This window comes from Botryllus schlosseri, chromosome 13, assembly GCF_051294905.1.
Source record: "Botryllus schlosseri isolate E-star chromosome 13, Bs_hap1, whole genome shotgun sequence".
NCBI lineage: Eukaryota > Metazoa > Chordata > Ascidiacea > Stolidobranchia > Styelidae > Botryllus > Botryllus schlosseri.
Genome location: NC_137248.1, coordinates 9,991,740 through 10,014,947, shown reverse-complemented (window position 1 = coordinate 10,014,947; position 23,208 = coordinate 9,991,740). Strand labels below are relative to the sequence as shown.

Below are 23,208 nucleotides of genomic sequence, written 5' to 3'. Positions count from 1 at the left end.
AGACGGTACTACCATCTCTTCTTTATATCGATAATATAGAACCGCCGATTATGTCATACTAATAATTTGGATTCTTTAATTTTTGTTGTACGACGACCTTGTTTACGACATTTTCTCGCGGCACCCCTGAGTTTGACGCACCAGTGTGCTGCGGTACCCCAGTTAAGAACCACTGGACTTCACTTTAGGTCACTTATTCGATATAATTCGGACCATTCAGGCTCCGCTATACGCACAACGGATTTGTCTTTGACACTGCGCTTCACCAGCCGCTAAACTTCACTGTTATGAATTATGCGATGAGATAGAAGGTAGGGTTGAAAATAGTTAGTAACCATTAAAAAGTTCAAGTTGCTTGTTCTCGCAGCTTAGTCCTGCTGGGAATTGTGATGCGCAACAGCGTACGAAACACGAGTTTTGTTACGTCACAGGCAGAAACCCAGTTTTCGCTAACTATTCTGTATCTAACTATTCATTCGTGTCACAATGAGATGACAAGGCTATAGTTCGGTAACAATGTAGTAGGTCATACGACACAATTTCAAATTTCATAATCTTCAAGTTTTTATTGCCAAACAACTGGCTCAAATACAGAATCAGGCATAGCGCGGCCATTGGTTAGAAATACCGGTGCGCATATGTGAATGAATGGAATCAGACTTACCAGTTTGCTTTGACATGAAGAAAGTCGTACAGTCTCGGTGGAATGAATGCTCCTTATCTCCCTCTCGATTGAGGGCCGTGGGCCTTTTACCCAAGCGTTGCCGAGTCGCGTTAGAGCGAGGGGCTTTCTCAGATGTCGATATGCCGATATCAATGGAAGAGCTAGAGTTTGGGACATCTCGACGTCATAAATCAAGAAATACTAGAAGGGGATTCGATTCGAAAAATTCTTCCTGTAAGCCTGATACTGCTAACAGCCTGAAGCCATCATCGGCAGCGTTTTCAGGGATACCTACGTCACAGGCGTCTGATGCCTCAGTTGAAAGCAATAACACCAGGAAATTACCGTCAGCTCGGAGCAGCAGACCGACACAAAAATATTGGGAATTGATAGCAGATGTGTTCAAAAGCCAGAACAAGACCGAAATGAACAAAGCCGATATAGTTGCAAGGTTGAAAACGAGGTAGGCATAATATTGATTCTTTTGCATACGCATCAGAGATGTATAGGAAAAGGATTTTGGATTCTAACCGGACATACATCCGGCAAGTTTTTTCTGAAACAGGACCGGATCCGGATTCATATTTTTCACTCGAATCCGGAACAGGTTAGGGTTCCAAATTTCTAGAGCATGACTAAAGTGACTTTTTGTAGGTTTCGTTCGAATTTGTGTAGGAACTTTATGTATTGCTACACAACTTCGAAGAATCCTCAATAGCAAACTGCATTACATATCTACTCAGGCGTAGTCTGCGTTCACGTGTCATGTTCTAATTTTATCGATCCTACCTGATTGCGTGAAAATTTAGATTTCCGTACTTTCAAAAGTTGCGCAAGTTCGAAAGTCGAATTAATGAAGCGCTCAGTATGAACTCAATGTTCAAATTCGTCGCACCCGGTGTATGGGGATTCAAGGACCCCCGCACCGATCAAAATGGTCAGCAGACCGCACGCTCGCGGAAGAGGACCCGGCTAAGGAGACAGCCTAACTTTTTACGCATCGACTGGAGGAAATCTGGATATGAAGACGGAAGCATTGAGAAAAACAATACCAGCCGGTAAAACTGATTGCCTCGATATAGTCTCAATTAAACAATAATGCATACTACTAAATACTAGCAATTTATACTTCAAAACGATCATCACGAAAATATTGAATCAATTCCATTGGATTTTTAACCTCAAACATCTGTTATATTGATATATAACAAGTTGCAGATGTTCAGATGTGGTCAAAGTATATAGTATACAATTAGCGTCGTAGACCCATGTGTAAGCAGAAATAGCTAGCCAAGTAAAACAGTAAGTATTCCAGGCTTTGTTTTGCCTAAAATACTAAAAAGTGTTAACTATAAGTAGTCTCAAATCATACACAATTGAGTATCAAGTGGAAGTAAAGGCAAAACTGACTTGTGTACTTCGATAGAAGTCCTTATACTGCCCATCTTGGCGGATATTATTTGATTCAGATGATTGGAGTGAAATATATCTTTTCTCTCGACATTACCGACCGTGGTGCAAAAGTACCACAGGCGATAAGCGCCAATTTTTCTTTCAATAAACAACAACATATCTTCACATTCAACGCCGAAGTCAGCTGCGCAAAATATGCCGATACCTTTACCCCAGGGCTGGCCAACCTTTTCAGCCAAAGGGCCACATTCGACTGACGAAATATTGCGCGGGCCACTTACCGCGCGAAGCGCGAAAATTTATTGAAGTTCATAGGTCAATAATATTGTCACTTGACTATATTGCGGGCCTGCCGTATATCGCTGGGCTAAGTTTGCGAGGACTGGGCTATTCGGCGCATGGACATATCGATATCGAAAGCTGCGACCAACATGCGTCAATCATTCCGTGCCTAGGTTTCATAGTCAACGGACTTACTGCGAGCGCAAACGCAAGGTCGCATATGTTGAACGACACTTTGTCTCGTAATCGCAAATATAGTTAGACTCAATATGATACATTAGGCGTTCTTCCATTTTCACAAAAAGGGCAACAATATTAAAAACAAGGAATCGAGTGACAACATGTTGCGCTAAGCTTGTAGAAAATTTTTACTTTTGATAAATCTATCGCAAATTATTCTGCTTTATTGTAGTGTACGAAGATATACCAATATGTGACTGGCTGATGGATCTGTCAATGCGTCGGAACTGATATTTTAGTCATCAGATCTCAAGTGTTGCGGCCAGACTAATCAAATTTTTGGTTGGCCTTGCAAGTTCACAATCTGTGCAATCCATTTTTGATATTATAAATTTCGGAAATTACCTCGCGGGCCACTCAAAACCTTCTCGCGGGCCACATGTGGCCCGCGGGCCACGGGTTGGCCGGCCCTGCTTTACCCTTTCGCTTAACCTGAGTGCGTTATCTTAATCGAGCCACCTGAATCTCCAGGCGACGAAGGGGAAGAACACAGACGACTTCTGAATCCGAAGAAAAGGACACGTCATATTCATCATCGCTAAGCCTCGAAGTATGTGTACCCGTAAAGAGCTCCGTCATATACAGGAATTAATTCACTGAAAATTATACGATTTCAAATGCCATTTGGACTTTGAAATTATTCATTTGTAAGTGCACTTCACGCGCAAAAGTATAGGTCCCAACCGGTGGGCCTCGATGCTATTTCAGGTGGGTCGCGGAGATAATAAAGTTAGCTGATCCGAAAGAACGCTAATCGTGTGATTAAATACCGCTAATCGAGACGCATAAAGTTGGGAAAGGTTACGCGCGATGATTAGTCGTGGTGTCCCGAGTTTTCAATCAAGTGATGTTATCTGTCGCATCATAATCATAATGCGAAAACGCGTTGTAGGCTGTCAAATGTCAATTTGTTGAATGAAACAGCAGCCTGCTGGCAACGATACTGCCACTGTATTACGCAGAATTATCATCATCGCGAAATGTAAATCGTGTCCAATTAGCACAGTACACCTAGGAAACGGATTATAGGGTATTGATATCGCTCTGCAATGGTGGGTACGTAATTCGTTGATTGATTAGTGAAGCCACCATACGTAGGAAACAATCGGCACGGTCATTATCGGAAATATTTGTGCGTAGGAATGGTACGCAGTGTTCGCAGTTATTATAGATAAATAGTTATCTATAGTTTGTTCCGGTTTGTTAAATCATGGGAATAACACTAACTGTAGGCGCTGCGATCAACCGGTTTCCTTAATCCTGGGTTGATAAATCCTGGCGAGCGCGATAATCGACGTTATTCCTAATCCAAATTTATTATCTCCGCCCTTAGACGGGCAAGTCCCCGTTTTGCTCCACAAAATTTAATCGTATTTGTGCCCATAAGTGCTGTAAGCCATGTTCCCATGTTCTCAATAATTCGTGAGTCAGATTTTCGTGACAGTTATTTTGATTGGGCCGCGAAATTGGACACTGCGTTTTTGTGTATGCCTTATTAATGTTGGAATTCCATCTTTCCTACAAAGGCTTTGCGAACGTTGATTGGAAAGTGCGATCCAGGCCGGTTATAATCAGCAAACAATTAACGCGACGTATGCTATACTTGGAACCACTTTATGTTCGACGTAAAATGCGAATTGCTGATTGAATACCCGCTTTCTCGTTTGTTATCATCTGTTACCTGTATTCTTGTCTGCTTGATACACTCGTATATAGTCTCGAATAGTCCGTCAATTTCACTTTTGGGCGTCAAGTTTAGAGGGGCAATGCGCTCAAAAACGATATGGTTTCAAATTGAAGGGCTTAATCCGTTACATGGCATGACGCGATTAAGCAGTCATGCAGAGAACGAACTTTAGGTAGTTGTCAGTCGATGTTATGAAGGAAATATGTCTAAAGTTAGTTCTCTGCGTGACTGCCTTATCGCTTCGAGCAAGTGCGACGATGAAGACATCGTCCCATGTAACGGTTTAAGCCTTTTAATTTGAAACCATATCATTTTTGAGCGCATTGCCCCTTAACTATAGTTACCCACACGACTCATCGCGTTCTCATTTGTTCGGCTATATCCCATGACGGGTCGCATAATGAAGCTTGCCTTAAAAGTGGGTCGACCACTGTAAAAGGTTGGCAAGCACTGGCTTTACAGCTTTGAGTTGGCGACACGCTCAGATATCTTTCATTTATTATATACGACTACTCGGGATGTGCATGATGACACGAAATTAAAGTCGGTTGTCATGCTCTTGTCATATTCCAGGAACAGACCAGCTTCAGAGCCGGGGGAAAATCGGCCGGTTCACAGCCGGCTGCGTCCAATTTGGAAACTTGCAAAAAGATATTACTTGATTTCAATAAAACGTTATTGAATGACGTGATCGAGAGAATAACGGAAGCGAACAAAAAGTGCGTCGAGGTATATAACCGGAATTACAGTATTTTCACCTCCAAACTTGCGCATTGCGACGAAGTTTTCCTATCCTGAATACTCATGTCTTGACAAGAGTTATCATAGTAGTTAGCGTTGCTATACTCATGTAGAAGTAGAAGTACCAGCATAAATTTCTAATCAATTACAAGTAGAGTCTAAACTACCTCAAGAAAATGAAAGGCTCGAAAACGAGGCTACTCAACTATTAGTATAGTTTCAAAACGTAGATTCGTCGATGGGTTATATAATGTTAGCAGTTAATCGTTAGGCGGTTACTTAAAAACTTGTGAGATGCATCTTTGCGATAAGTGCAAAATGATTAATGACACTACAAATGGTGCAAATGTAGAAAATATACAAAGTTGACGTGATACAAGAGCTATCTCCCGCGGTTCTTGTGACAATTTTACTCAATAAAGGCGATGCAAACTTATCACAAAACTACTTTTTGGTTTTCCAATTCCGAAGTGTAAAAAATGAGTAGCTTTCACTAAAAAACTGCTCAAGTGGAAGAGGAAGTTTTCTTAAAGCGTATATAACCTCTTGTAGTAGTGGAAGGAGAAGGCAATCCTACTTAACTTCGTTTCTGATCATCTCTGGTCTTGACGTCTCCGCTGATAAACTTTCTGTTACAAAGCAACCATGCAGTTTTACTGCATTGTTACGCCGTTTCGTTTTCACAGCGATTGATTTCCGAGATGGAAGCCGCCAGCACCGTCACCAAGACGCCGGCGGGGGCAGGCGAGCACCGCAAATCGCACGCAATGGTTGGCAAACGAAACAAGCAAGCTCTGCAGGACACCATCGACAAATTGATAGCTAACAACGAAAAATGTCTGATGGTAGGAACCGCTAAGCGTTTGAAATAAGGATGGCACTACTCATCTGGGCGCAGTGATGAGTGAACGAAACGTTTATAGCATGGTACTGAGGGTCACAATCTAAACAGTTGACAAGTCTGTCTTTCAAGAGTAAATTGCGCTTGAAGAGACAGCTGCGTTCTTACAGTATTCTAGACCTAGTTTTGTCTTTAAAATGAAAACTATGTTGTAAAAGTAGTCAAAAATCATAACCGCTTGAATAAGCAGTACTAGCAGGCTAGGCCTGTCAACTGTAATTGTTAGCGTCATAATAAAGCTCACAATCTCGACTTAGGGCTTGGAGAAACCTGTCAAGGAACACCGAAACCTTCCCCTCAACTACTTTGAAACGCTGCTATCAACAACACCCGTTGTAACTGTACCTTGCAGTAGCGGGCTTACGCAAAGTGCCCAACAGAGCTCTTACACAAGCGCGCCAGTACGCACGCAGAAGCCCATAATTCCCGAAGAGAAAACGGAATCCGTGATGCTATCAGACAGCGAAAAACCTACGCTCCCGACGGACGACGACATCTTTTCTCTGCCTACTCTAGTGAAGGTACGCGGGAGAGTGAACCACCATATCAAATACGGCAAGCGCGTGATACCGAGGTTAACGGTGGACCCGGCCGCGATATGCCCAAAGGCAGATTCGAAAATCGGCGACAGTGAGAAGGACGCTGATAGTTTGTCCCCGATGACTACGGTGTCTCCTTCCGGCGCTTCAACGAGAAAAATCTTACTAGCCGTGGATTCTTCAGGCAAAAGTCCGGCGAAAAGCGATGCGTCGCAGGCAGACATGGTGAGTAGACTTGGGCAGTTAGATCAGCGGTTCTCAACCGATGTTCCCGTGAATGCTAGGGGTTCCCTGAGCCAATCTCAGGTATTGCCTGGAGCTCAAGACACATCTCAGCTCATACATAAGATTTGTGATGGCCATCATTGGTTACAGGCAATTAGGCCCGATCAGTATTCGAATTGTGACGGTGGAACACCTCGTGCGCACTGGTGTACCTAGGAAAGTTTTGAAATGGAAATCCCGTCCTGAAATGAAAATTGTATCTCCAATCTTTATAATATGATTTGCAACTAAGCAATTGGTGTCCCGCTGATGCGGTTTGACACTTCCCAAGGCGAAACATCGGTATCTGCTGTCTGAAAGGGAACAGCAGAAGTCCTCATCATAATAATAATTTTACAAACATTTTTATGAAATCATTATAACGTTTTCGTTTTGTGTGAAAATCATATTTTAATGTTTTTGTTCTTTTAACACTCCGTTAAAGCGCAGATCATTTCGCGCGTCAGTAGTCTGTATCACTGTATTAGATCTACATCGTGGTAGATTTTCGTTTTTATGACTTGGCGAAAATTTGGGGTTCCCGAGATCTTGCAGATTGGCGTATGTGTTCCCCAGGTTAGTAATGGTAGTTGTTGTTTGTGGTATTCGTGGTGTCTGTCGACTACTATGGCCATTGGCCATGGTCGTTTACACCAGGTCTATTTTCTTCATTTTATCTCCGTAGCACGGCCCACTTCTAGGCTTTTATAAGACATTGCTTACACGGGTGAGATGGCGAGTAGGAGCCTAGATAAACCTCTAACACTTGGGAAGGAATTGCGGAGTCGACCTCGGTCGGACTCGTACCCGCAACCCATTGGTGTTGCAGCTGTGGATTATACCACTATACGCTATCTCGTCACCGTTCAGTAAAGGTTTTCGAACCACTGTGCTAAAGTATGCACCCACTCGACCACATCTACCGTTTGAAACTACATGCTTGGGTATAGCTTTTATACCTTATATATTGTATTTCCGCTCTAAGCACAAGTTTTGACATGTCGCCGCTTCTATACTTGTAAACGAGTGGAAATTACGGCGTTACTTCTTTTGCGTGAGTTGCAAAGTTGCCCATTTCGTACACCTCTAGTCGCAGGCAGCGGAAGACACCGGAGACCTTGACAACTGCAACAGCAGTACCGCAGCAACGCCAACAGATAGGGAATTGTCCGTTAACGACGCGTTCGTGGCGTACGCTCGGACGAAGAGCGATTTGAGCGATATAGTCGCCATGATCGACCCCAACGTGTCGAAATCAATCAGCCTCGAGAAAAGCCAACGGCCGGCCACGGACGAAAAGGCTGCTTTCCGCCAGAGCACATCCAGCAACAAGACTTCAGGTGAGAGAAAGGCAGAGGTCGTCAACGTAGCCAAGTATTATACTTCACGACTCAAGTAGAAGTAGAAGTTATGCCATAAATTTCTACGCAAGTAGAAATACAAATTTCCAAGGCATGTCTAAACAACATCAAGTAGAATTAAGCACAAGTAAGCCGTTTTAAACAGTAGATTTTGGACAAAGCGTCACATGCTATTAGTAAAGTATGTCTGAGATAGGCTATTTTCAAAATTGCAAGGCGGATCTTCGCCACAACGAAAAATGGCGATAATGACACTACAAATAGGACAATTTGCGGTCATGCAAAGGCTATTTCGACGATTTGATGTAACAATTGCGCCAAAAAAGTCACACAAACCAATCCCCGGCTTCTTGATCGGTAGGTCGTGGGCTCAATCCTCGGCCGGGTCAGAACAATACTGGTATCCATGACTTCCCTACTTGGCGCTCAGCATTACTGGGATAGCATGGAGGGGTGGTGCAAGACTTAGAAAGCCTTCCAAGGCTATATCTGCATCTTCCTTGTCCAGCGGCATATGCACATCATGCACTCATGGTATGCATGTACAGATCGTCTGATATGTATATCATGAGTCGGTGTATATATGCCGCGAAGACATCAAGGAGGAAAATAAATAACGTCCTTTTCCTTCCGCAAACTTCTCTCGACTTTACCAAAGCCACGGAATTCTGCGTGATGCATCTTCGCCACAACGCAAAATTACTAATGACGCTCAAGATAGAGCAATTTTCGGAAATAAAACTTCTTCCCATCACACGTACAGGGGCTGTTTCGGCAAAAATCACCTGAGTAGTACTGCTATAAAGTAAAAGTCATTCGTTACTGACGACTTACGAAGAAAGGCGACCTAAAATAGTAAGCACCCGCTCTATTCGATTTTAGATAAAGACCCAAAAGCAAAGCAAGAGAAAGGTGACCTTTCAAAAACACACCCCGCGGAGAAACCCGTCGTTAACAGCGCACGGGAAGCACCTTATTCCCGAAACGCAGTCAATATATTGTCGAGAAAAAGGAAGGCCGACGTTGGTAGATCGGCGATGTCAAGCAAAGAAGTCGCGAAGGTTAAGCGCGAAGATTCGCCGCAGACATCGGCTGCTAACGGACACCAGCAAATCATTCGTCAGAAATCCGTCGCCGGCAGTCATGCCTCACCCGCTGCTCATTCAGTTTCGGCCATGCGGGCGGCCGCACGCGCTCAAGTAAGGTTTCGGATTTAATAGGGGTTTCGCCTAATACAGAGGTGGTCACAGCACGCAGTGTCGGTAATTGCACAAGTAGCAGTAACAACATAATAAATCACGACTCATGTACAGGTAGGATTGGCAATTTCCAAAGTAAAAAGTATGTATGCTAAGCCTAGTTTACAATTGAACAGATTCAATTATTCATATTGAAATATACCCGAATATTTTCGGCTGACACTCGCCAGGGGTAATCTCAGCCACTAGTAAAGAATTGGAAAGACATTGTATATCGACAATCGTATCCGATTTGAGCGAATGATTATCGAGATGACAGATTTCGCGTCGTTGGGAGGGGCCGTTCACACTTCCATTTGTGTGCCTTGGAGTCGACTTTTATCAAAATACACCAACCCAAACTCTATTAACAACAGGAGTTCGTGTACCACTTAAAAATTGTACATTGAACGCTCTCTCTTTCATGCCGGTGACGTCATATTTTGTGATACCATTGTTGATATACAATGTTATTTCCGATTCTCTACTGGTTGCTGACGATTACGCCTGACGAGTGTCAGCTGAAAATATTCGGATTCATTTCAATATGAATATACTATTGAATTGGATATTGAAGTTCTGAACCTCCAATAAGCTCTTTAAGCCTAGTTTGGCCTAAAAATCGGAAAACTGTTTAGTAGAATGAGAAGTTAATCTAAAAGCATAACCTCTTGAGCCAGTAGTGAAAGTAGGTAAAATCTACGTGATTATACGAAAAAGTCGACGTACTGTGCTTTGTTACTCTGATCACTTCATTGCTGATCAGTGATCACGTTTGAAACCCCATTACAGGCTCACGCCTCGGCGCAAGCCAGCTCTCGCGGTAACGGAAAAGGCATCGAAATCCGCTACATGCCGCCATATCGATGGCGATACGGTTCGAACGGCGTTCAGCAAACGCGCCCCAGCGTCAACACCAACCCCCGCTTCCTGCCTAGAGGTTTGCGCTCGTACCAGGTGGTTTATCCGAACGCATCGCCCAGCGTGTACAGAAACCAGGCTTCCCGCATTGCTATGAATTCTTCGCTATCACTCCAGCGCTTGCCTACGCTCAACGACGTTCACTGCCGCATACGGGGCGCGACGGTGCTGAGAATGCCGGTGCGAAAGTGATGGTCCTTTGGTGTGTTCTTGAAGAGTCGGTTGGCGGAGTGTTTATGATATAGATTATTTGTTTCTGCATTTCTTCTATTGTCTGATAGCTCTCGACGATTAGTAGGCTAAGCATTGTTGTCTGATTCGTTAAATTTAATGGCAACACTAGAAACTGAGAAGAGTACCGTAGTGGGGAATGATATGTGACGATACAGAACACTATGAGACGAGGAAAATATAGAATTGCCCACCCTATCAGAAACCATTCAGGCCAATACGTGGATGAACTATTGAAAAGAGGTAGGCATAGTCACGCTATCGAGGCTTTGACCACGAAGTTGCGTTAGATTGTCTTGGGCAGCACCACCATCTTTGAAATACAGTCGTTCGGAGTTTTGTTCCGCTCACTTTTGGTCGCATTAAGCGGAGAAAAGGCTTTGTGCGGAAATTCAATTGTACGTTTCATGGTCATGCCGTGCCTAAAGGCAGACACGCAATCCAACTGTTGTAAATACCAAATAAATGAATTGATGCTGTGTTATACTGCAGTAATCGGCACTGGAATTATATCTTCCGTAGGTTAGCTATCTATAATCATACAGTATTTCGAAACCAACGAATTCAACAAATGCAGTATATTATATTGCTGTATAACACATACATATAGGGCTAACAGTAAGCTAATTCCTAACACACAGCACTAAGCCATGCAGCAAGCGCTGGCTAACTACACTACAAAACAGTAAGAATTACAAACAAAAAGTTTTCAGTCTGGCAGAAAATCATTTATGGAAATGATCAACGCCATTGTACCGAAGTAACAGCGACTATGAAGCTGACATGGCCTTATGTGCCTGCACGTATCGTTATTGTCTCACCATAACCATTTGACTAGCGTTAAAACAAAGTAAGTAACGTTTATTGTGTTTATTTATTTACCTATGACAGGAATTGCCCAAATTAAGGCGAGAATTGTCCGATTAACAGTTGTTTACATTTAATTTATACTTATGTTCCGTTCCCGAGCATTTCGGCAGAGAAAAGCGGTCGTGTCCGAATTAAGCAGAGTCGCGGGCCCCCTGGACAACTTGATGCATAAGACCAGAAAAATCGGATGAGCAACCCTGACATCGTAGCGACCTAGCCTGTGTGTATGCAATCTAAGCATAGTAGCCGGGCTGAAAATTGTTCGACAATGACACGAAGTCGTAGATACATTGTGACGAGCTGAGTGCAAATAACTTCACAAAATTTGGAAGGAGCAAAGATATCTACCTCTTCCTTGCTGCAAACTAGCTACAGAGTATTTTTAAGTCGTATATAGGTCAGGACAAAATTGATAACTGATTCGATTCCAACTCGAGTATTATGCTTCAAGTACAAATAATGCCATCTTTCAGGCAATACCAACGAAATATTCAAATATATTGTTCAGCACGTCAAAGTAGATCATTCTATCTTCTGACAGTCAAAAACAATTTCACATTCCATAACTAGCCCTTTGTGACAATGCTGCGGGTCGTTGTGATTTCCGTGAACGTGCTTATTACTAAAAGTTGGCCATGACGTAGCATATTTCAAGGGTCCCACGCTGGAGGGAAAGTATCAAAACGACAATTCTAGTTAATTGATAGTTGCGAGGGGTAGGCCTACCTTATTTCAGTACTTGAAACCAGACTCATACGACACGACTCTAACCATTGCTATTGACAGTCGAATCATCATGAGTCTGTGTATACTGTATTAGGATTGTAATGACTGGAGTCATGAATCGACTCGAGTCACGATTTTCTGAGAATTACGCATGACTCGAGACTCAGACGGCCAAGACCGACATTTCATTGTCACTTCGAAGTATAGTAAAGTAACGACACGATTGGGATTCCGTCTATTCATCTATTGGTACTGGTACTTGAAAATGCGACCAGAAACTGCTATAAGTGAGGAAAATTAGTATATTATACAAGCGAATCATTCGATATCACCAAATAGAGTTATAAAAGGTGGATTTGACAAGACTTCAACTGGAAACTGTGCAGTCAACACAATGACTTGGACTCGGGTCATAATACCATAACTTGGACTCGAACCGCAACTCGCTGACTTGGACTTGACTCGGTGGCGAATTGAAAATGACTGACTTGACTCGAGTCCAAACTATAAAAGTGCCTTGTGAATTGGATACAACCCTGTACTGTATAGGCTATGCCGCAAAAACATCGAGGACAAAAATAAACTACATCCTTTCCTTCCTGCCCATCAGACGTCAATACTGAAGCTAATCAACAAACCTGGCATTCCAAAATATTTTACAAGATCAGTCAGATCACGCACGGACACTTGACACATTTATTGTATAATATACTAAGATTACAATATTCATGCTATAATCACACCATTTTCCACGCTAGAAAAATACAAACAAATATAGTGAAATTTACAGTAGAACGACACTAAATCCACTGCAGATTTCATTTAAATAGGGGCAGCTTGAAACTATTTAATAAACAAGTACAACATCATGCATTCCACGTATACAACCCGTTATCCAACAAAATATGATTGAGGCAGATCGGTTTGCTATCCTGCGAGTGAATTATTTCAGTTACAGCTTCCGATAGACCGTAACTATGTTGGGCATTGGTGGAACCTCGATCGGAATTTTGATTAAAAGAGGTATTGAAAGGAACAGTGTATAGTGACGTGCTCAAAGCTGCCTTGTACCCCAAACTGCCTTGAGTTTTAGCAAGCAAGTTATGAAGCCCTAATATGCAATGCGGCAAAAGAGGACCTGATATATCCAAAGAATATTGCTTCAAACTGGAATTGGCGCGGGACAGTTTTGGTCCATTTGAGGTAGATTCGGAAAAGCTCCTCGCAATACCACTCCTCACAGACAGCTTTTTCAAGCTTGCGCCTTCAAAAGCGATCGGTGCTAATATAGTTGGTGGGATGTGGGCTTGAGATCCTGATTTTGATATGCTTGTTTTTGAAGTAAGAAGATAGTTTGAGAGAAGTTGGATATTGGTGTTTCCTGTCACAAAAATAGTGTCGGAAGTCGACGTTTCTGCGTTTTGGTTATTTCTCACTACTCCTTTAAGACCGTTCAGCTTTATGCTTTGGTTTATAAGATCCCAAGTTTGATCGTCATCAGCTGGATTTACGGTTGTGTCCTTTATAATGTCGTTAGATATTGTATCAGAGCCTAAATTTTCTTTATCTTCTGAAGTGTCGTCTGTGGAAGAATTTTCCTTCTCGGCACCGGAGCGGGTGAATTCAATCCCCTCATTTTTCAGTAACTGTCGCAGTCCCACTGTGGTGGGTGTCAGCATGCATGTGATATCATCTAACTCACCAACGGTACACGCACGAAACAACGCAGTGTACTGCTGTCCACAGACATAGAAAAATGGGCATAAGCCTTCCTTAGTGAGTTGCAGTATAGAACGAAACGACACAGCCCAGCAATCTTGCATTGCGTTGGTTATGTCGTCATTTACAGGTATTGCGGGATTAGCACCTGAATTTAACATAGTAGAGTGACCGAATCTAGGGAATAAGTTCAGCCATGGTATCGAAGGCTGTTGCCAGTACGTCAATAATTTGTTAAGTTCCACTCTCCAAGACCTTTTAACTTCTTCAGAGGGTTCGGAAAAACTAGGACGTGCCGCGATGTCATTGTGAATGCATCGTAATGCTTGCGCTACTGCGTTAGCGTCCTCGGACCCCTTGGTGCGACCGCACCACATGAATGAATTTGATGAAAGAAATCTCGCTTTACGTTTCAAAGTCCAGTCCATGGGCAATGACTTTTTGCCCAGTGGCTTAAATGCTTCCTTCACAGAGACTTGATTAAATAAACCTTGTATGGAGTCCTCTTCCAAGTAAACAAAAGGGAGTTCGCTGGATGACTCTGGATTCACTCTGTCACTGCCAATATCGCCATTTGTTGGGGATCCATGCTGGGAGTAATCCTTGAAGTCGCTGAGTGAAACGACTCGTTTTTTAGAAGGCTGTGAGGAATAGAGTAAAAAGTAAGAAAAAAAAGCACATAACAAATTATCACTTGAAATATAGTACCTCAGTCGTTTCAGATAACGCCCTCTTCTTTGCGAATGGATTCGTGGACTTGACTTTTGCTGGAGCAGCGCAACTCTTTGATGACGGCAGAACGTTTGATGAATTGAGGGAAAGGGTTGATAGCGACTGTCGTCTCTTGAACTCTTTACGTATACTCATCTTACGGATGATACCGTTTGGGGTGCGCCAACGACATTCCTTGTCGTTTTCATCCATATTTAACGTCGTTCTGTGAAATTTTAGGGAAACTAACTGTCGCAACTACGCGCGAATTTCACTCAATAGGGTGGTTTCGGTTTAGTTGCCCAACAAAAATCGGGGATTGCCCGGTTTTTCGCGCTCATTCCTGCTCAATCATGCGAGATAACCACTGAGCTACGTAAACTATAATTATGGGTTGTATGTAGTTTTTACTGGGTAGTTTCATCATCATCATTGGTTTATTAGCAATTTTATCAGTTCAATACACCACAAAAAAATGCGATACAATGAATCGACAGGAAGATGTCGAAGCGACTTGGATTTGTCTATGGAATCAGACACCCACCTTGGCCTAGGCGATGTAAAGAGGAGGCGTGCACATTGCACACTGAATGAAAGTAAAGAAGACAGTATAGAAAAAGAAAGCGACAAGAATAGGGCGGCATGTCATGGGAAGCGAGATCGATAGGTCAGTCGTGGTCCGGTAATCTTGAGGATGAACTGCATTTAATTAATAGTAATTGCTTGTATTTCGACTTGAATGTGGACATGCTAGCGATTATATGTTATCTACCAATCTACGCAATCAATTTACATTATGATAGCAACTTCTGAGTATCATTATACATGGCAATCAGTGGGAATATGCTCTCAGAAAGTGTGCGACGTCTCACGTCTGTGATGGTGGATATGGATATAGAATCAGAATAGCTAGAGAGAGAGAGAGAGAGAGAGAGAGAGAGAGAGAGATGTCGTCGACCGATCAAGAGAAAAACGTGCAAATTTGCGGTACCAAAATCAAATTAAATACAACTATATAGTATAGGGATATCTAGAACTACTAAAACGTATTGCCCTTCAAAATTTTATGTTCTTTTCCAATAAATATGTTCGAAAGACATATGCCCTGGTTGTGTTACAAAGTTTTATGCAGCATCATAGTTTATCAGGTATTGCCCTGCGATGGATCGCCCTGTTTGGAGTGTCCCATCCCTTAGTTCTAGATATCCCTGTATCCCTGGTTCAAATATCATAAAGTCATCATATTTATGGAATATAGGAAACAAAAAGTATTATTATATGATGTGATCTGTGCAATGATATATATATATATCATTGGATCTGTGGAATCATAGCGTTTATAGGGCTACGGTTAAATTACAATTAGCTGTTCAATTATTTTCATCCGCTTAAGACGGATAATCGACAGCGCGATATAATGAACACTGAACTGGTATAGGTGGATGAGCCATGTCGAAATGGCCAAGTACACGGAACATGTCAGCATTTTAGTCTAAGTAAGATCTAACATCCCCCTAGGGCGATGTTTAGAATCATTATATAGTTACAAAATCGAATGAAGCAATGTATGTGTAAGTAAACTGGATGAGTCAACAATGTGAAATATGATCTTCAGATAATTTTCAGCGATCCAGATGTAAGTGAAACCTCGGGCCGTGCATAATAGGCGCTCTAGTATAGTTACAACTGGCGATGTTCACCATCTCAATACGGTGATGGCGACACTGTCTGTCATCTATCCGCAATGGATTACACATAACAATCGTGGCACACACGCGTAAAATATTTCCGTTTATCGGATAATATTGCTCAAATATAGGCCTACATGTGCAAAGTCAGCATTTGAAGAGTTGTAGGCTACTTCAATTGTGGCCTACATGTACACACAGTTGTACACATGTACTGTTGTGTAAGAGTCTATGGTTTTATAAATATTCTAACCAGTTCTCAATATTAAAAGAACTCTAAATATCTTAAATGTGTGCATGTGACCGGATCCCAAAATTTGTTATCAGGGCCGTAACAGCACGTTCGTCAGGCTACTAAACTAAAAGACGCACACGATTTCAAATTATTGGTATTTCTCCACTGACATAATATTACCCAACCCATGCGGGATGGTATTTGTCTTGTGAGGTTCAGATTGCCAAGACAGAAATATTCGGCGCCAGTCATTAGAGGCATAATCAAGCCTATATGTATTTTGTATATATAACGAAGTTTTCGGTCAGCATATAAGCTTATGCTGTTCTTTTCGGCCAAAGTTTTCTCGCTGTCGATCGTTCTGACACACTTCTTGGAGTCTCATGTTACATGGCTTAAAACAGAGGTCTCAAACTCAAATGTGCTCGCGGGCCAATTCCTACTTTTTGACGGCGCCGCGGGCCGCAGCACCAATAATAGGGGAATTCAATGTATTTCAAAGTAGGCCGTATTTCCGAGTTTCGAGCATAGGCATGCTCCTGATAACTAGGCTATATTGATCATGTCATTACCGAAGTCAAATAGAAACAGCGTTTGATTTTACCTTCGAATGTTGGAACAGGTCAATAACAACTTGAACATAATGGATACTGTGCCATAGCAATAGAAATGTGCAATCGCCGAAGAATCCATTGGTGTTACAGCTGTAAAGCGTAGGCTACGACTAGTTAATACTCGCCACATTAAACTGGCGATAATGACATATATAATGATACCCAAGATGACACAGAATGTATCCAACTATACATCAAAGGGGTAACATAATGCCAATGGCGGTTGCCATACCTATCTGCTTCGATATCTAAATAAGCTACGCAACGCAAGCTACGACTTTTTGATATTTTACCATTTCTGATACCAGTTTTCATAGTTTGCTCATAGTGTCCTATATGGTGTGGACACAGGCAAATCTCACGGCTCAGTGAAATTGGTCTATGGCACACTTTTCGTTTGGTCAAAGGCAATTTGACGGTAAGTTTTGACCGGCTTGTCCAGCATTAAATTTGATAAAACGGGTATCAATGGGAAGCTATCACCATACTGGTTGCGAAAATATAGATTTTTTTCTGTTCGTGGCCCTCCCAGCAAACACTCGATGTCCAGTTGACTTCCGGTGGAATAGCTGGCAGGACATCCGGTTACTTCCGGCCGTTACCTCCCTGGAGTGGGTTTGTCGACAACTAGAGACGTCCTGTCCACTCGCTGAGTTCGTCCGCAATGACGTGCTGTGGACATGGAGAGACTCGTCATGGACGCGTCTGACCTAGCCTGGACGTCACATGGTTCCCTATGGACACGCCTGACGTACTGTGGACATGACGCCACTTCCTATGGACACGCTTGACGTACTGTGGACATGACGTCACTCCCTATGGACACGCCTGACGTACTGTGGACATGACGCCACTCCCTATGGAAGTGTCATTCGCCCCCTTTATCATCTCCACTCCATACCTGGTTCAACGCCTCACGACTAACAACATGGGATACAACATCATATCAGCTCTCACACAGCGTATATTGGGTGAGTGGGGAATGAAAGTGGCAAAATACAAATACAATATTGGATATTATCAACGAAACTACAACTATCTAATTTACGAAACACAAAATGTGAAATAAGGCGAGAACTACTACCACTTAACACAGTCAAGGCTGAAGTAAAAAATCATATTGCGACAAGCAATCACAGAACATGTGTCACAGGAGTTTAGCAAACAGCAACTGCTAATACCACTCAAACTAATGACAAATAGTCAAAGTAAAAAAGCATTAATTACATAAAAAAAGGTGTCACAGGAATATAAGACACTGCAACTGTTGGGACAACTCGAAGCTAATGGAACAGTCCATGTGCAAAAGATTGATGAAATGAAAGAATGGTATCGCAGGAATAAAGTAACCGCAACAATTCAAAACGAGCATTAAAAAAAGCGTTCCGTAAAAATTCACTCTGCAAGAATTAAATCAATGCACCGTTTGCGGATGTGGAGTGCCTATTCTTTTTCTTCGTCAATCACAAGTGGCTGCACCAAAACGTTTTTTCTTGGCGCTTGTGGCTGAAATATATACAGCAATGTCAGTGAATTCCGTATGTTGCCTATTTCTGCTCGAAGTAGTTATACAACGCCTTGGAAAGTGCTACATATGCTTCACTACAGATTTACGTTACTTACCGATGTCTGCTTGAGAACTAACTCCTGTTCGACGAAGACCACTTCTCGAATACTTATCAACTTATATTTCTAGTTCCACTTGAAATAATCTTGACATACCTTGAAAATTGCTACTTCTACTTCAGTTGAAATTTATGATGTTACTCCTACTTCAGCTCAAGTACCAAAAACGACTACTTTTACTTCGGCTACCCATGTTCGGACCATTACATGGTAAAAGAATGAAACATTACAACCAAATCTACCATTTTCAAATAACTCGAGTACCTTTCAACTTCAATTTCAACTTGGAGTAGTTTTAACATACTTCGTAAATCATTACATACTCCAGTATAAATTCCTGTTACTTCTACTTCCACTAGAGTCCCAACATTGAATACTTTAAATTGTTATATGCCACTTACGGTTATATGCAAAAATCAAGCGACACCTCGACCAAATTTACGACATCACACTAGCGGCTTCCTTGCGGTAGGTTTAACATGTCTTGTAAACCACTACATATACTTCACTAGAAATTATGTATTACTTGAGCAGTACTGACTACTTTTACTTCGACTACCCATGTTGGCAAGAAGCCAAATTCCATTACATCAGGGCTGTCAAACATACAGACCGCCCAGCAATTCTGCATAGATTGAACAAAATGAACAATGCTTGTTTGATGCAATGCAACGTTTGAAATTTCCGTAAGAAATATTTCCATTAAATAATCCCTCAACACTGCAAATATCGAGTGCGGAAAAAATGCATATTGCGTTCCGAGTGCTATGAAAAAATTACCAAAAACAGAAGCACAAACGCTAAAACGGAACTGATACATGCAAGTTACATGGTGAAGACAATAGTTTCACAAAAATATAATTACAATATCTGTGGTCGCACTAGTGCAGGGCTGGCCAACCTTTTCAGCCAAAGGGCCACATTCGAACGCCGTAATATTGCGCGGGCCACTAGCCGCGCGAAAAGTTTTCGAAGTTCATAGCTCAATAATATTGTCACTTGACTATATTGCGGGCCTGCAGTATATCGCTGGGCTCAGTTTGCCAGGACTGGACTATTCAGCGCCTGGACATATCAATTTCGAAAGCTTCGACCAACATGCATCAATCATTTTGTGCCTAGGTTTCATAGTCGACGGTCTTTCTGCGAGCGCAAACGCTAGGTCGCATATGTTGAACGACACTTTGTCTAGTAATCGAGAATATAGTTGGACTCAATCTGATACATTAGGCGTTCATTCATTTTCAAAAAGGGGTAACAATATTAAAAGCAAGAAATCGAATGACTACATGTTGCGCGAAGCGTGTAGAAAATATTTAATTTTCATAAATTTATCGCAAATTATTCTGCTTTGTAGTGTACGAAGATCTACCAAAGTGTGACTGGCTCATAGAAATGCCAATGCGTCGTAACTGATATTTTAGTCATCACATCTCAAGTGTTGCGGCGAAACTAATCAAATATTTGGTTGGCCTTGCATGTTCACAATCTGTGCAATTCATTTTTTTTATAACATTACCAAGTTCGGAAATTACCTCGCGGGCCACTCAAAACCTTCTCGCGGGCCCCGGGTTGGCCGGCCCTGCACTAGTGCATCACAAAAGACTCAAATGATCCCTGGCCTTGAGGGAAACCCGAATCACTGATTAAGACGATGAAGAAAATTTCAACGTCCGCGTTTACAGTAACATTTCGATAATAAACTCGCGGGCCACTGAAAACCTTCTCGCGAGCCACGGGTTGGCTACTCCTGACCGAGATCAATTCTACTCTATGAAACAAATTACAAGATTTCTTTCTAACTCAATTTTCTGCTTGTACTGGAAGCAGCTTTTACATGCCTTATAGATCTCTACACACACTCGATTAGAAATTTGATGCTTTGCTTGGGTTCCAATGCTGATCATCTTCAACATAAAGATACGCGCTAGTCAACATGGATATACGTTGACTGCCTATATTCAGAAATAGTCACGATTTCGTGGCAAGATGACGGTAAAACCTTGACCAAATCTACTTCTCAAAATTTCTTGAAGACTTATCAACGCAATTTTTTATTTCCGCTTGTAGTTTCAACAGAAATTTAGGATATTACTTTCACCTTGCCTATACCTATATTCGGAAATGGCCAGTTACGATTAAACTCTAAAGAATTCCACAATTCAGGCTAATCCACTTCTTGATGCTCGTGCAATTTTCTTAATTTTCTATTTCCACTTGAGCAATCGCTCACTACTGCTACTTGAACTTGAGCAGAAATGTATGATAGGCCTATGATGCTACGACTGATTGAGTACCAAAACTAAATTCTTTAACCACCTTCGGTTTTTGCAAATTGTATTCAAGCTATTTATTTTACCATCGTTTGCTCTCCAACTTTCATGCCTGGGCCTGGCGCCACACTTCGCATTGTTGATGAATGAATTTCGTATCCGGTGCCTGAAAATAGATTCTGATTTTGAACATTGATTTTCGCATATGATAGGTAGGCCTACCATTCAACTTACAGAAAATGATATTATACGGGCACCACTTGTTCCGTGCTCTTTTTTGTCAAGTTCAAGCCCATGATGTATTTAAGTACTTCATTATGTTGACGGTACACTACACACTTTATAATGCATTCTTCGTGCAGTCTGCTTGACGTGGTCATCACCAACGGCGGACATTGCTGATATCTAGGTAAAAAATCAGAATGGTTGTATTCAAGTCATCTGACAGTACGAAAAACAAACCGATGTGGGTGCAAGCATGCTGCCTATAGTACATTTACACACTAATCAGTTATCAGGTTACTGTTGGCGAGAATATTGGCACTGTGAATCACCCAGAATACTATTACGTCATCAATGGTAATTCGATAATTCATTTTGATAGCAGAGATTCGCTGGGCGATGAAGGCCAAACCGCGGCTCTGAGTTGAGGGTTTGATTGCGGCACATGCATTTCCTCAACTTGAAGAGGGAGTCAACATAATCTTAAATAATGCCTTCTATCACGTTTAGACAATATGCTTGTATATCAACATCAGTTGTCACGCGAGCATTTATATCGGATCACGCCGATTAATGAATTATGCTGACGTCACAAAGCGATATCATAGTCCAGATGCAGAATAAGTTGCTTGCGCTTTACAATGAACGCAAGCAACCGTGGCATTTGCGCAACAGCGAATATACGGTGTAACTTTAGTCCGGTGTATACCAGGTCTATTTCAGCACATATTATCGTTTAAAAGTAATTCAGTATCGAATCAGAGCGAAAAATATTTCCGCCACGCGAATGAAATTTTTCAATCACGCGAGAAATGTGTCTGTCACGCACAACATGTTGTCGAAAACAACCACCGATTCCAGTCTGGAGTGCGGCTATATATACAGGGTGAATTTGGCCACGGCAGGAGCGTATCATGTACTACAAAGGGGCATAGTCATTAATAATTAACTACATAATAATCAATCTTGGTATCCTAGCAAAGTATAACTTGCACTTGTTCATAATCAATTACTCATATAGGTTGTATATGGGACATACTTTTCAGCAAATGTATACACATTTTATCAGGTTTTTGAAGGAAAAGTCAGCAGAATACTTTCAGCAAGAGTTGTTAATTGGGAATAATCCACAATGGCGGCAATCAGTCTCAGGCGCAACCAAACTAGTACAATCCATATAGAGTTAGCCAGTGATCAAGCAATATATAAATGCCTTATTACATAAATTACTATGGTATGACCGCGCAAATACATGAGATATTTTTATCACTATCTTGAGGAACATTCAGTCTACCGACCAGCAAAACATTGCTATATGAATGAATCAGCAAATAGGTGTTTATGGCGTTTCAATCATACTGCAGCGTGTTCACACTTCACAGTATGACGTATCTGCATTCCAAGAAATAACGAGGCGTAACAAACAATGAGTGTTCTACCATATATCGATATTGAACACAAACTATCAACGACAAAGGAGAAGCTAAATTACGCTCACAAGAAGTGTATACGGTGGTTAAGTCTATTTACGCATCATTCTATATCATTATTAATTAGAACTCTTACCATTTCAAACTGTTTCACTGTTGGAGCGGTTCGGGTAGAGTTTCTGAATCAACAACACTAACAACAGACAGCAAGTCTTCAGCTTTCGCTTCGTACAGCTTCTCAATCTAATTAATGACTAATGACTGTTTTGTCTGCGTCCATTATCTCTAAAAAACTCGTCGCATCAGTCACACAGACATCAACTCAGATTCAAATGCCAGAAGCACGCGCCGTCGCGCTGCACTGAGCAGGTATCACGTGACGGAGAAGGAAGAAGGCTGTCTGGGCCGCGATTGTTGAGATACCAGACTTGACGTGTTGTGTGCTACGAATGGTCAATTGGTCATGGCGTATCATGCTTACTGAATCACGTTGTGATGCCGCCACATGCATCACAATTTCACCTTGATGCTCACATTTGTTCTTGTATTTCACCATATTGGGATAGTATACATATTCAGAACACGTATTTCGCCATGATGTGCAGTGTGCAG

At 41.9% G+C, this 23,208-nt stretch overlaps 2 protein-coding genes and 1 long non-coding RNA gene across 4 annotated transcripts; 1 reads left to right on the top strand and 2 right to left on the bottom strand.

The window, feature by feature from the left end:
• The first annotated feature begins 560 nt into the window (after positions 1-560).
• On the top strand, positions 561-10,687 carry LOC145454163 (uncharacterized). Of its 2 annotated transcripts, none has more exons than XM_080332183.1 (9): positions 561-1,127; positions 1,474-1,722; positions 3,080-3,149; positions 4,860-5,015; positions 5,714-5,872; positions 6,186-6,692; positions 7,822-8,071; positions 8,975-9,291; positions 10,123-10,687. In XM_080332183.1, the coding sequence occupies exons 1-9, from the start codon at positions 649-651 to the stop codon at positions 10,441-10,443; spliced, it is 2,508 nt and encodes an 835-aa protein (XP_080188309.1). In that variant the 5' UTR covers positions 561-648; the 3' UTR covers positions 10,444-10,687. The 2 variants fall into 2 exon arrangements, with proteins under 2 accessions (XP_080188309.1, XP_080188308.1); XM_080332182.1 differs by having other exon boundaries at positions 3,071-3,149.
• Positions 10,688-12,756: 2,069 nt separating this feature from the next.
• Positions 12,757-14,833, bottom strand: LOC145454165 (protein downstream neighbor of son homolog). The gene is made up of 2 exons (XM_080332185.1): positions 14,506-14,833; positions 12,757-14,438 (listed from the first exon to the last, which is right to left on the bottom strand). The coding sequence occupies exons 1-2, from the start codon at positions 14,719-14,721 to the stop codon at positions 12,945-12,947; spliced, it is 1,710 nt and encodes a 569-aa protein (XP_080188311.1). The 5' UTR covers positions 14,722-14,833; the 3' UTR covers positions 12,757-12,944.
• A 2,951-nt stretch (positions 14,834-17,784) lies between these two features.
• On the bottom strand, positions 17,785-23,208 carry LOC145454402 (uncharacterized). Its single transcript, XR_013920120.1, has 4 exons — positions 22,733-23,208; positions 21,179-21,349; positions 21,031-21,110; positions 17,785-18,551 (listed from the first exon to the last, which is right to left on the bottom strand). It is a non-coding gene; the product is annotated as an uncharacterized LOC145454402 (long non-coding RNA).